General features: G+C 35.8%; 1 protein-coding gene across 1 annotated transcript in view; it reads left to right on the top strand.

Annotated features, from left to right (window-relative positions):
- AGPS (alkylglycerone phosphate synthase) overlaps positions 1-15,344 on the top strand; it is a 152,995-nt gene that overhangs the window by 56,355 nt on the left and 81,296 nt on the right. The window contains 2 exon segments of the mRNA XM_043993254.1: positions 5,421-5,501; positions 14,062-14,187. Coding sequence (XP_043849189.1) covers positions 5,421-5,501; positions 14,062-14,187 — 207 coding nt within the window.

The raw sequence follows: 15,344 nt of genomic DNA, 5'->3' as shown, positions 1-15,344 counted from the left end.
AGGGAAGTGGCCAGATTTGCTACCACTTTTTGGTTCCTGGTCTGCTCACCCTTAATTTAGACTTTTATTACCTTTATAAACATGTTGTCTTAGCATTTGTTTTAAATCTGATTAACTAGACCTCTTGCCATTGTAGATTCAACACTTGAGTAGTATGTTACTTGAACAGTATTTAGTAAGAATTACTTAGTTGATTTATGATTCCTCCCAAACTCTAAAATGTAGTTAACTGCACATTTAGGTAATGAAATTTAAAGAAGTGGTGGTATTGAAGTATCCTTTGACTTCATTGAGTTGTAGGGCAATATCTATGACTATAATTATAAGCTACAAAAACTTTATTTGAGCAGAACGTAGTCTAAAAGTATTTCCAAGACATTCTGTTTTTTGACTTATAAGGTTGAAAAGAATGCCTTTACTGTATAGATTTAGAGCTGGGAGGGACTTTAAAAGTTAAAGTGTCAGCTTCATTTTGCAGATGAGAAACCTGAATACCAGAGAGTTTAAACAGTTCGTGAATCTGTGGGGTTGCTAGAGTAGTGTATTTTTTGTCTTCTTTTTTGGGAAATAAAAACTTTGAAATGAATATAGTTTCATCGTTTGACTGTAACCATTTAATATTAAAGATAGAAAGGCAAAGGCTAACCCACTGGAGCCAAGAGACACGGGGAGTAGTCCAGGTTCCAGTTGGGAAGAGGTACAGGTGATGGTCTCTAGAGGTAGTATGACTAGAGCAGAAAGGAGGCATTTTCAGAGAATCTTTTGCCAAGCTTTCTTTAAACTGGTTTTTCCCTCTGCTGTTTCTCTTTGCTTTTGAGATGATACTGCTCATAACTGTTCATCCTTCTTTATAAGATTTCACCAACATGTTCATGCTCCAAAATGGCCATCCCCTTTGCAAATAAGTTAAGTATTTGCATATTAATATGCTTTCTCTGCTTTTTTGTTGTTGTTGTTGTTGTGGCAGTGGATTTGCTATTCTTGTCCTCCTTGCTATAGAATTCATAATTTGTGAGACTTGTGAGCAGGAAAGTTAAGAAAAAAAACCCTGGGGGCAGCTAGGTGGCGCAGTGGATAGAGCACTGGCCCTGGAGTCAGGAGTACCTGAGTTCAAATCCAGCCTCAGACACTTGACACACTTACTAGCTGTGTGACCCTGGGCAAGTCACTTAACCCCAATTGCCTCACTAAAAAAAAAACCTTTTTTTTTTTAAAAAAGAAAAAACCCTAAGTTTTTATGGTAAGGTAATATATTGAAGGGAAGGATTTTATTATAGGGATTTGAATTAAGGAATTTTGAGAATAGGTGATTATTATAAAACAAATAGAAGGACTTCCCCCATGTTGCAAGGTTGATTATAGCCTTGACATGCTATGTTTTTCTCTTTTAAAAATTATTAAAAAAATAAATAAAAATAAAAATTATAAATAAAGATATATGGGATTATTTCCAATTGTATAAAAACAATTAAAAATAGTTTTGCAAATGTCAACATTGAAATCAGATGAATTAAAAGTTCAAGAAAAAGTAAGAGAGAATAGATATACAGAAGTTGACATACACAGTTCCCCTCCTGTGTTTTTAAATGTTAAAGTTTCTATTTAACTTTTAAAGTAAAAATCTTATTCAAAGAAGCAGGATTAAGTTTTGCACAAGTAATTGAATTATAGTCAAAGTTTTAATTATAGAACTTTAGAGCATTTGTCATGGTCTTTTAAAAACATATAAACATAATAAATTGGCTTGTTTTCAAGCTTTGAAACATCGTAGTATTTCTTGCAAGTATATATGCTTAATTTAAATTTATGTGAATATATGTATATATCAAAGACCTGTAATTTTGTCTTTAATCAAAATTGAACATTTTCAGTCTGACAGGTAGAGTTGTGGGCTATTCCTATTGTATGTGATAAATCAAGATTTGGGTTTTGGTTTTTTTGTTTGTTTTCTTGATTTACATGGTTGACTTGAAATCAGAATTTGAGAGTTAAAAACTTGCATGAAATAATGAAGAGTGAAATTATTGTGGGGACCAATTTTTAATTGGGGAGTGTTAGCTAAGCGGCTTGCCGCAATATTGGGGCAAGGAAGGAGACCAGCAGCCTCCCTCAAAACAGAGCAGGAGTTATTTTAACAAGACAAAAACAAAAACAAAAACAACACAAACAGGATCAGTAGGATCAAGGGAAAGAAAATAAAATGGGGAAAGGGAAATTAAACAACCTGAAAAACACCACCGCCCAGGAATCAGCTGAGAATACACAGCAGCGCTCCTGTCCTAGCTTCCTGCTAGAATGGTGAATTCTCCTCCCTCTTCCCAGCAAACCCCAGGCAGCCCCCAGCCAATTGGCTGGCTGCTCTGACAGTCACATGACTGCCCTCACTAGGCTTCCAATCATTATAATTTTGCCAGGCTCGTGTAGGTGTCAGCAAGTGGTGATGACGTGAGGTGCCAGTGCCATGGCAGCTACAACCAGTGGATGGAGCACCATGCTGTTTGCGGAGCCCCAGAAGCCGGTGTGCGAGCTGATATTTTCTTTTTTAAATTCTAGCCAAAAGATGGGGTCATAAAAACCTCAAATAACAATTAATTCTTTACATTATCAGAACCAAGAGCACATTGGACATAGTCACAGCAATATTCTTCAAAGAATAACTGTGAACGACTAAGCTATTCTGAGTATTATAAATTCTCAAATCAACTACAAAGGACCTATGAAGATGCTGTCCATCTCCAGAGAAAGAACTGATAAACAGAAGTATGCATAATATGGTTTTTTATAGACAGAAACAGTGTATCTCAGTTGCCTCATCTGTAAAAAGAGGGAATTAGATTGGATTTCTAGATTCTCTTTTAATTTTGTAATTGAAATCTGGTACTGCTAGACATCCTATCTTTAATTTCCCCCCCATTAATTCCTTTGATCTTCTTGACCTTTTAAATGAATTTTGTTATTATTTTTTCTAGCTCAATAAAATAACTTTTTGGTAATTTATTTGGTATGGTATTAAGTAAGTAGATCAGTTTAAGTAGAATTGTCATTTTTATTATATTGGCTCTGCCCACCTATGAACAATTAATATTTCTCCAATTATTTAAATCTGACTTTATTTGTATAAAAAGTATTTTATAATTATGTTCATATAGTTCCTGGGTTTTTCTTGGCAGATAAACTCCCAGGTATTTTAAGCTGTGTATGGTTATTTTAAATGAGGTATCTCTTACTATTGCAGGGTTTTGTTGGTGATATCAAAAATGCTGATGATTTATGTACATTTATTTTATATTCAGTTACTTTGCTAAAATTATTGCTTCTACTAACTTTTTAGTTGAATCTCTAGGATTTTCTAAGTATTTTATTACCTCATAGCCCTTTCTGATTCCTTCAATTTATCTTTCTTCTCATGGTTATTGTTAGCATTTTCAATAAAATATAGAACAATATTAGTGATAATGGGTATCCTTGTTTCACACCTGATCTTACTGGGAAGGCTTCTACCTTGTCCTCATTACTCATAATGCTTGCTGATGGTTTTAGGTAGATGCTTCTTATTATTTTAAGTAAAAATCTTTTTATATCAGTGCTTTCATTCATAAGAATGAGTGCTATATTTTGTCAGAAGCTTTTTCTACATCTATTGTAATCATATGGTTTTTATTATTTATTATTATTTATTTTTTATTATGATATAATCAATTATATTAATACTTCTCCTTACAGTAAATCACCCCTATATTCCTGTTATACAGCACATGTGGTCGCAATGGATGATCTTTATTGTTATATTATAATCTCTAGCTAGTATTTTTATTTACGATTTTTGTATCCATATTGATTAAGTGAAGTTGGTCTGTACTTTTTTTCCCCTCTGTTTTTGCTCTTCCTGGTTTAAATACTAGCCCCTTATTTGTTTCTTAAAGGAGTTTGGTAGGATTCCCTCTTTGCTTATTTTCCCAAATTATTTAATATTGGAATTAGTTGATCTTTAAATGTTTGGTAGAATTTACTTGTAAATCCATCTGATCCTGGTGCTTTTTTCTTAAGAAGCTCATTTATGACCTGTTCAATTTCTTTTTCTAAAATAGATTTATTTATTCTATTTCCTCTTCTGTTAATCTAGGTAGTTTATATTTTTGTAATTATTCTTTCATTTCACTTAAATTGTTAGATTTATTGGCATATAAGATGACCTCATTTTCTTTAGACAAGGTTATTTTCTGTGTGTGTGTTGCATGCATGCCTGTGTGTGTGTGTATGTATATGTGTGTGTAACGGGATCTGGGTTGAAGTTGGGGGCTTGAAGCAAAGATTTGGAACAGCCATTGTAGAGAATGTGAAAGGAAGTCAAGAAGAGATGAATAAAAAGGTTTAAAAGGACACGTTTAGATAGCTTAAACTCATGGATTCCTTTAACATGGTTTTTGCCTGAGGTGTGGTGAAGGGCAGGAGAAAACTGAGCTGGAGCTGGGCCTTTGGTAGTGGTCTCCTTTAGGTGGTTTCATTGGAGTAATGGTTGCCCTGAGATTCTATGATAAGGTCAGAGACCTAAGAAGGCATGTTTGAAATTGTCTCAGCTAACTTTAATCTTGTGGATGGTGGTATTGCAGCTAATTAAGTTTGGTCTGTGTCAGCAGTATAGCTGTAGTGATTCTTAAGGGCTCTGTCTGAAAGACAGAAGGTTTGGCAGCTTCTACCAATCTTGCAAGGTTTTGAATATGGTTTGAATAGAATTCATCTGAGGATTGATTTAACTAAGTTTGGGAGTGTCCCAAGATCAGCAGGTTGGCTGCCACACTTTGAGAGCTATGACAATTCACTAGATAATAGACCAAGTTCTGGAAAGTTTTTATGGAGAGAGTATACTAATGGAATCATGGATGCATGAAGTTAGAGGTAAGTGGTCTGAAGTTTGTTCTCAGAGAAAAGTTGAGAAAATATACCTCTTTCCCTTCATTGTAGAGGAGGAATGCTGTGGAACATTGCAAATCTTGGCAGACTGAACTGCTTTTTTTTCTTTCTCATTTAATCTTTGGGCCAAGGAGTAGTTCGCTAGATTTGAGGGAGGAAATACTTTCAGAAATGAATGTGATACAAAACCAAAATGTGTCAACAAAAATAAATTTCAAAAAGAAGTGGTTTGTCCTTTTGCTTTTTGTAATGAAAAGATAAATTTCCATTATTTGCCTGGAAATTGAAATTTAGTAACATAACATTGTCTTTCAGGAAGGCTTAATTGTCATGAGTAAGTAGAGCTTTTTAAAACCTGGAAAAAACTGAGGAAAATATAGTACTGATAATATGTAGTCACTTTTCTGCCTTATCCTACTTGAGAAATTATATTCCTTCAGAACTAGGTTAACAGACTGCATAGTTATGGGATTCCAATCCATCTTCCTTTTTTTTTTTTTTTTTAACAGAAGCGAATCCTGTGGATTGATGAAAACAATCTGACTGCTCATGTAGAAGCTGGTATAACAGGACAAGAACTGGAGAGACAGGTATGGTACCTTTTTAAAAAATTACTTTAATTTTTTTTAATCAGTGCAAATCTGTTCTCTCCCCAACTGAGAATGAAAGAAAAACAAAATGTCTGTTACAAACATGTATAGTTAAGCAAAACAAATTTATGCATTGACAGCTTCTAAAAGAAATGTATTTACATACATTATATCTCATTCTGCTGTTTGTCTTTAAGCTCTCTATCAGGAGGTGAAAAACATACTTCCTCATTAGTCCTTTGGAATCATCGTTCTTCATTATGATGATCATAGTACCTAAGTCTTTCTTTACAGTATTTTTGTCTTTGTATAAATTGTTCTTTTGATTTTGTTTACATCGCTTTGCCTCAGTTCAATCAAGTATCTCAAGGTTTCTTTGAAATCATCCTCATCATATCCATAATCAGTTCAACTATTTCCCGCTCCTTCATATTCCTATTCTTTCCCACCTCAAAAAAGCTACAAATATTTTGTATATCTGTAGAGTTTGTTTTTCTTAAGACTAATCCCTCTCTAAATCCCTTCCCTTTTTTCTTCTTCCCGTTCCTATTTCCCTGTTGAGTGAAATATATTTCTTTACTCAAATGATTGTGTGTGTTTTTCTCTCCTTTGATCAGTTGAGAGTGAGGTTAAAGTGTAAGCTACTTACTTTGTCCCCTTCTCCTTGTTTGTGTAGCTGTCTACTTGTGCACTCTTATTATATGAGGTGATTTATCCTAACCTTCATTTTTCTTCCCTTTCTTTCCTACTCTTCTTTTATGATCATCAAGATACAATAGATGAAGCAATCACTCTTAGGTTTTCAGTCTAATTAGACTTTTATTTTCTGGAATATCATATTTCAAGTTCTCTACTCCTACAGAGTGCTGGCTGCTAAATTGTGTGTCATCCTGATTGTGGCATCTTGGTACTTAAATTCTTTTTTTCTGATTTCTCACTATACTTTGGCCTGGAAGCTCATGATTTTGACTGTAATGTTGCTATGGGTATTCATTTGGGTATTTCTTTCAGGAAGTGACCAGTGGCTTCTTTGTATTTCCATTTTGCCTTCTGGTTCAAAGACTTGGGAAGTTTTCTTTTAAAATTTCTTCAAATATGATGTCTAGACTCATATTTCGGTCATGGCTTTCAAGTAGTCCAATGATTCTTCAATTTTTTCTCCTTGATCTCCAAGGCAGTTGTTTTTTCTATGAGATACCTTATGTTTTCTTCTAGTTTTTCAGCCTTTTGACCTTGTTTTAATGTTTCTTATTGTTTCATGGAGCCATTGGCTTCTATTTTATCCTTTCTCATTTTCAGGATATTTATTGCTTGGGCAAGTTTTTGTACCTAATTTTAGTCTGGTTTGTGCTGTGAGGCTTTGATTGTAGGTGTTTCAAAGTTACATGTGTCTTAAGTTACCCTGTCATCATAATAGCTTTTTATGGTGGGATTCTTTTTTGTTTGCTCATTCCTCCTTCTTCTTGACTTAAGACTTTAATAGAGCCAGCCTCTGGGTACTTCTGCAGGGAAGATCCTGTGTTGCTTTCTTTAGGGTATTGAGTGTTGTGTTACTCCAGGTGCTCAGGCCAGATATAAAGTCTTATCACTGCCTGCCTGGGCTGAGCTCTGCAAGTCCTTGTGTTGGGTTTGAGCAACAGTAGACTGCTGCTGGATTCAGCCTTATCAGCTAGCTGGAAAGCTCTGCTGGTTCAGTGACAACTGTAGCTTCTTTTTGGTCCGGAATTCAAGATTTCTTTCTTAATTATGCCTCTTTGGGCTTTACATTGTACTAGTAGCTTAAACTGAGATCTCCCACTTCCTTCTTGTGGATACACAGTCTAAGGCCTCTATAACTACTTCTCAGAATGTCATCCCTGGGTACAGGGCCCTTTTTCATTCTGCCTGGGATCTGTGACTCAGAATTAGAGTGTGAATGATAAAGCTGCCAGTTGGCATCTGTTTCCCCACCTTGTGCATGGTCTAGGTGTCCCTCTATGGGTCTGGAACTTTGTAATGCCCTTGAAAACAGTCCTTGGGTCCTTGAGTGCTCCTTGCACTGTGCTCCTGGCCAGACCTGGTCCTCATTGTCTATAGACCTCTCTGTCTGTCTGTTTATGTCATCCTAGGCTGCACAAATGAGTCACTGATTTTTTTTTTTCCCCATCTAGATTTCTCTGGTAGGATTTGTTCTGGTGCATTTTCTAACTTTGGAAAAGTTTTGGAGGGAACTCCGTGTACTTCCTATTTCTCTGCCAGTTTGTCTTTTTAACTTTGTTAACCACATTGTATTGATGTTGCTTTTTGTGCTGCTGCTCAGTCTTTGGTGGTGAGGCACTGTTTATATCATATTTAACTATACATCTTCAAAAGCTGTCATCATTTGAATGACTTATTATCTTCTGTAATTTTTCAGAATTAGGCTAGACTAGCCTTCTAATGAATTATTGAGGACATTTAAGCTTCCTTCAAGGAACCTAAGCATGTGTGTTTTCACAAAATAATCTATTTCTTTCAATCATCCAAGAGGTAGGATTTTTCTTTCTATATTTCTTCAGATAAGTTCACATCTACCAGGCCACATCTAGTTGGAACCTATTTCTCTATTCTTTCAGTAATCTCTCTTTTAATGGAGAAAACCTTATTTTTGTGGGGACAAGTAGCACTGTGATTATTAGCCTTTCCTTCAATTTGTCCAATCTGGGAATATAAGTTGTAAATTATTCCAGAAACTGAACCATGTGAAGAATATGATTACTTAAATTTGCAGAGGGCAGACTTAAAGCCTCCATGGAGTTCACTAGAATACAGCAGTGATCCAAGGTTGAGAAGCTTTCTGTAGATCTTATATCATGGCATATCAAACTTTGTAGTTTGTCTACTTCTAATGAATTCTTCATCAGCAAAATGAGGATAATGAGAGCATCTGCCTTAATAGCATTGTTGTGATGATCAAATAAGATAACGTGTTCAGTGCTTTGTCAACCTTAAGGCATTCCATGAATGCTAGACATTATTATTATTGTACCCATTATAGTGGAATGACTTGAAGATTGAGCAGCATCTTTAAATAAAGCAAATTTTCAAACTCATCTCTAAAACTTACAATTTATAGTGTTAAGTACTGTCTTCACACTTTTTTTTTTTTAAGTGAGGCAATTGGGGTTAAGTGACTTGCCCAGGGTCACACAGCTAGTAAGTATTAAGTGTCTGAGGCTGGATTTGAACTCAAGTACTCCTGACTCCAGGGCCGGTGCTCTATCTACTGCGCCACCTAGCTGCCACTTTTAACATGTCAAAAGCAAATGTACTTTATACTTCAAAACCTATAGGACAAATACACAAATAAAACAAGTGTTTAAAAGTGTATTTGTTTTGATGTTTTTAGCTAGTACTTTTAGTATTTCTTTATCTTCATACAAAGAAAGTAAGAAAAAGGGTAGCAAAAAATACCCTCACAGCTTCTATTTGACTTTTGCTCCTACTGACATTTTTTTTCACATTCCTTTTTTACTTATGAGTATATCTTTATTTTAGTGGTTACTATTGTGATAGTTGTTTGGGTCCATTTGTAGTTGATAATATGGACTTTATAAAGAGATACTGAAAGAATTGTTTACCTTAAACAAGTACGTTTGTTTTTGAGCTGTTCTTTATAACACACTTCACATTATGGAGGCTAAAGATGCCTAAAAATGTGCTTATAACAAAACTCTTTAGAAAATAAGGGTTCTCAAACATGCTTGACTTGATACATTACCAATACAGCAATTTTTGATAACAAAGGATGGCCTTTCATGTCTATGTAGTTTTATCTCTTTTATGATAGCATTTGAGTATAGTATTTAACCTTTACTGGGTTTTCATCTTTTTAAAAGGTTAAAATTAAAATTCAAAGAATTATTTTCCTTAAACTTAAATGACATTTCCTTAGACTAGAAACTTGAGCTATTTTACCCTACCTAGCTTATTTTCTTAAAATTGCCAGTGTAGACAATTTTCCTTTTCTTTTTAGTATGCCATAATATCTCTTTCAGCAAGTGTTTGATTTTTGTTGATGATCTACATTAGATTTATGTGTTGTTCACTTTGAACTTCAGGGCTCACCCTTTAATTCTTAGGAGCTTTTAACCTAAAAATTTCAAGCTAGTAAGTACCTGGAATTTGAACTTAGTCTTCCTGATCCCAAGTCCAGCTCTCCATAACCCATTGTACCCAACTAGCCCCAATTAATAGAGTCATACAGTCTGTTACTGTTTTTCCCTAGGAAGGAATTTAACTGTTAGGATCACGTAATTTTCCATTTGTTTAGGAATTGACACTATTCAAACAGAATGATCTCCTGCAGTATTGTTGATCTAATATGTACATATTAGTATGGCATCCATAGTTTTATTAGGGATGGTGGCTGGATTATTGCAACTGCTTCCCCTGATTGTTCTCCTTACCACAAATTTCTCACCATTCCAGTCCTCAGCACTGCTGCTGTTGAATCATTTTTCCTTAAGCACACATCAGACATGTCATTCCCTGTTAAGCTCCATTGACTTCCCACCTGTTGCCTCTAGGATGAAGAATAAAATCATCTCTTTAAGTGTTTAAAGCCCCCTTACAATCTGGCTCCAACCTATCTCCCTAGCTTTATTGGACAGGCGCTCTTTAAAACATTAAACTGTCAGTGAATACAAACCTGCATCAGTGTAAATGTTTCCGAACCAGAATATCTCCACACAGATGAAGCCACAGGTCTACTCTCAACCCCCTCCCTCACCCACCTGCTGTCATTTTTACAGGGCAAAAAAATTTAAGATATCAAAAGAGAATCTAAGCATAACAAAATTAATTTAATTCTTCCTTTATCCAATACATATATCAAGTTATCTGGTGATAATTAAACTCTTTTAGAAAAAGAGAATTCGAGGGCAACTAGATGGCGCAGTGGATAAAGTGCTGGCCCTGGATTCAGGAGTACCTGAGTCCAAATCCGGCCTCAGACACTTGACACTTACTAGCTGTGTGACCATGGGCAAGTCACTTAACCCCCATTGCCCCGCAAAAAAAACCAAAAACAAAAAAAAACAAAAAAAAAAAAGAAAAAGAATTCTTTAGCTTAAAAAAATCAACTAGTTAATCAGTATTTATTAAGCACCTACTGTTTTTTGTTTGTTTTTTGTTTTTGTTTTTTGCTGGGCAATGGGGGTTAAGTGACTTGCCCAGGGTCACACAGCTAGCAAGTGTCAGGTGTCTGAGGCCGGACTTGAACTCAGGTCCTCCTGAATCAAGGGCTCGTGCTTTATCCACTGTGCCACCTAGCTGCCCTGTAGCACCTACTGTTTTAAAGGCATTGTGCTAAGAGCCAGGACAAATGGATAAAAAATGAGACAAATTCTACTCTAGAGATGGTTACATTCTAATGGGGAAGACTGGTACATAGAGAAGTATATATCAAATAAATATTGTTGACCTGATTTGGGATTTTGTTGGCAGAGACACTGGAGTTGTTTGCCATTTCCTTCCCCAGCTCATTTTATAGTGAGGAAACTGAAGCAACAGGGTTAAGTGATGTGCCCACCATCATGCACTTATTAAATGTCTGAGGCTGGATTTGAACTCATGCCCTCCTGACTCCAGGTTCAGTCCTCTATCCACTGTGCCATCTAACTGCCCTCAAAGAAATATTAATAAAAGAAACATAAATAAATACAAAGTAACTACACATTTAGGAGAGCAGTTAGGAGATCTTGAAAGTATCATGTAAAAGGTGTTTAATCTGCTTTTTATTGTTCATATCATTCAGATAGTCTAATGATTCTTACGTTTAAAAAATTCTTTATCTGTTTTCTATATCAATTCTTTTTCTTCTTTTGAAATACCTTCCATTCCTGCCTGCCCCCCCCCCCAAGACTTTTCACTTTGTTTTCATATTTTATATCTCATGGAGTCATTGGTTTCTACTTAGTTCATTCTGATTTTCAGGAAGTTCGTTGATGGGATAAAGTTTTGTACCTTTTGTGCCAAGTTGTTAATTCTCTTTCCAGTCCTTCTGTAGCTCTCATTTCTTTTCTAATTTTTTCTTAAAGGACTCTCATTTCAGTTATAAACACATTTTTAAACTCTTGCTTCATGGTTTTTTCCCCAGGAATTCTATTTGAATCTGTGCCCAGTCTGTGATTTTCTTTGAGTTTTTGCTTGCAGATATTTTAGTCATTCTCTTCTTTGACATTTGTATCTTGAGCTTCCCTGTCACTATGTGTTGGTGTTCTTTTTTCTTTGCTCATTCCTCCAGCATACTTCCTGATTTAGGACTTCATGTTAGGGCTGTACTCTGCCACCCTTTTGCAGGGAAGGTTTGAACTGGTCTTGTTGCTGCTTTCTTGGGGTGAGTGTTATGTTATTGTGGGACCTTAGAGGACAGGCTAGGGATCTGCAGTCACTCAGTACTTCCAGAATGCTCAGGTCCAAGGTAAAGTGTGATTGTTACCATGGTCTGAGCTCTGTGAGTTCTTAACCTTGGTTTTGGTCAGCAACAAGTAGATGCTGCTTGAGTCAGGCCCTCTTACCCAGCCAGGAAGTTCTGTGGTCTCCTTCTTGGTATGGGGTATCTGTCCTCGTTATTCTTCTGTAACTTAGGCTGGGTGCTGGAACTGAGATCTCACTCTGCCCCTGGTGTATGAGCCAAATTGCTGCTACTGCTTTCTGAACTTACTCTTTTTTGCATATAACACTCAGGGCTTCCCTCCCTGGGAATGACACCTATGTGTGCAGGTCTCCTCAGTCTGCCCTGGATCTGGGGCCCAGAACTAGGTAGAGTGACAAAGCTGCACCAGTTAGCACCTGTTCCTATTGTAGTGCCATACTGTGGGTATGGGACCACTTCTTGCCCTAGTACACAGCTTCTCCTTGGTGCTCCACTGACTTAGTCCCCAGGGTCTGCAGACTTCTTTGTCTTGTGCTGATCTGGTCCAGGCAAAGCACTCACTTTGACTTTTTCTTATTTTTCCCATTAGGTTTCTGATTGTTACATCTTTCTAGATCTGTTTGGATGATTGTGGATTGGAGCTCAGCTGCCTTGCTTCCTGCTACTTCACAACTTTGAACTTTCCTCCTCCTTCCTCTCCTCTCTCTACTGTACTTTCTCTCTCTATCCTAATTTCCTTCTCTTCCTCCCTCCCTCCATGCGGGTACCTCTGATATTCCAGGTCATAAAATTTTGTTCATCCCTGTTCTCTATCTTCCAGGAACTGATTTTGAGCTCTGAGTGTATAGCATTTATAGTGTACCACCCTACCTTCTGCTTCTGGCATAGGCTTAATGAGGATCATAATATATTGTGATACTTGTTTTATGTAAATAGAAAAATGTATTGCATAGAAAACCAATACAGAGTTGCATGAGAAAAAATTAAAATTATGTTTATGAATTACCTCTACTGTTTACCAGGTCAGGCATCTATTTAAGGTACCGCATGGATGGTGATAAGTCCTGTATAAAATCTAAGGATTGCTTAGTTAATGAAGAATTGTATGTAGCAAGTGATATCTTTTCCAGACATTTTTTCCTATCAACAAAATTGGAAAAGATAAATTGTTTGCATTGCTGGCTTGCAAAATCTAATAAATTATAGTTAACCTAGTTGATTCCTTAAGTTTTAGATTATGCTGTCTATTGTATGTTTAAATTCATGTCTGCAGACCTAGCTGACACATTCTACATCTCTGCATGACTTATTTGAAAAATAGGAACACTTACTTAACTGGACTTTTATCAAATTGATCAACACAGATTGATGGTCTTGAGTATGGTAGATAGTGAATACTGCAGATGGTGGTGTCTGTACCATTTGACATGGGACTACGGAGACACTAAAATTATTTCATTGGGACTGCTTTGGTTTTGCTGCAGTTTAAGGGCATCCATTCAACCTCAGGTGCAGTACAGATGGCAAAGCCAAGCTAATATAGAAAAATGAGAAACAAGTGACTATTGAATGTACAGGAATGCATGATCTGCATCACAAGTAGATGATGATATTGCATGCAGGAAACCTGGCCAGATGGTTGTACATTAAAACACATCACTCCTTGAGAGAATTAAGTACAGGCAATTTGCTCAAATTTTCTGCAGACTTGCTGCATATCACATTAAGGTAGAAAGAATGAGAGATTAAGTGCTTTATTTATTGGAAGTGTTTAGGTGAAGTTGGCAGTTATTTAAACATAATCTTTTTTCCATATGTATTTAAATTGTACCTTTACAAACAAAAGGAGTCTTGTATTTAAAATGAAAGGGAGAAATGAGTAGGGAGAGAGAAAGGAAGATTTTTAGGTGACACAATAGAAACGGAGAATTTTTCAGCACTCTATTTTTCTTCACATTTTTACTGGTATTTCCCTGTTAGAAGTTTAATATGACTGGAATGGTAAAATACTGTGTTCTTTTGTTTTTCTGCTTAGATGTGAAAAAAACAAAATACCAAAGAAAACATGAGATTCCATTTTTTAAATAGGCAACCTTGATGTCTTGAGTATAATATGAAACTAGCCCGTTTTCACCAATGTAGCCTTACCTTTGTGTTCTTCAGCTTAAAGAAAGTGGTTATTGCACGGGTCATGAACCAGATTCCCTGGAATTCAGCACCGTGGGAGGATGGGTATCAACTCGAGCATCAGGCATGAAAAAAAACATCTATGGCAATATTGAAGACTTGGTAAATTTTTTATTCTTATTACACACATTTCATTAACATATGAAAAAGAATCTTAAAAACCAATTCCTTGGAAGTAGATAGTGAAGAGGGAGTAATGTAGCCTTTTTGATGTAGCAAAATTTGTATATTTGTAAATGGAAGCAACATAGCTTTTGGCTTTGAAACTGGCTTTGGCTTCAGGTTCAGATTCCCCTCCTTTGAGGGATATTATCTGGGATTCATCAGCATTATTAAAAAGACATTTCCTTAAGAGAATTTTATTTTCAAAATATTTGAGTATTTGAAATAATTTCAAAACTGTTCACAAAAACTCAATCTCCAAGTCTAAAAATATTTTCTTTCAGTTATTTAGATGACTTTTTAAAAAGCATTCCCATTCTTCTAAAATAAGAAAGGGAAGAATTGTTTTCTGATTTTATGAAATGAAATCTTTCTCTCTATGCAAAACTGTTATCTCAGATTTAAATTAAGTATCATTGTGATACTCTCAACATAACTTGGTGAGTTCCATATTTTTAATTTATTGACTTTTTTAAACCTTTTTTTGGGGGGGAGCAATGAGGGTTAAGTGACTTGACTTGCTTAGGGTCACACGGCTAGTAAGTGTCAAGTGTCTGAAGTTAGATTTGAATTCAGGTCCTCCTGAATCCAGGGTTGATGCTTTATCCACTATGCCACCTAGCTGTTAACTTTTGAGAGCATTTTTATAGTGCTTTTAATTTCTAAGATTATGGGGGTGGTGTCTTGTGGCAACTTTGCCTCCAATTTTGAAGTCTTTAAATTATACATTTTTTAGCAATTACTTTTTTTCCTTTAAGTAGCAAATAGTTTTAATTTGCCTATTGAATTTTTTTTCCCTCTAAATCTTTATGTTGTGGTCTTATTCTTATATTTACATTAACCTTAAAACTACATCAAAACTACATTTTTTTAATACACACACACACACACACATTTTTTCATTTATTTATTTATTTACTTACTCATTTATTTATTTATTTTTTGGTGAGGCAATTGGGGTTAAGTGACGTGCCCAGGGTCACACAGCTAGTAATTGTTAAGTGTCTGAGGCCAGATTTGAACTCAGGTCCTCCTGAATCCAGGGTCGGTGCTCTATCCACTGCGCCACCTAGCCGCCCCAAAACTACATATTTTAA

This window comes from Dromiciops gliroides, chromosome 3 (genome assembly GCF_019393635.1).
Source record: "Dromiciops gliroides isolate mDroGli1 chromosome 3, mDroGli1.pri, whole genome shotgun sequence".
Taxonomy (NCBI): Eukaryota; Metazoa; Chordata; class Mammalia; order Microbiotheria; family Microbiotheriidae; genus Dromiciops; species Dromiciops gliroides.
Note: the sequence above shows the minus strand (reverse complement) of the source record. Positions and strands in the feature narration are given on the sequence as shown.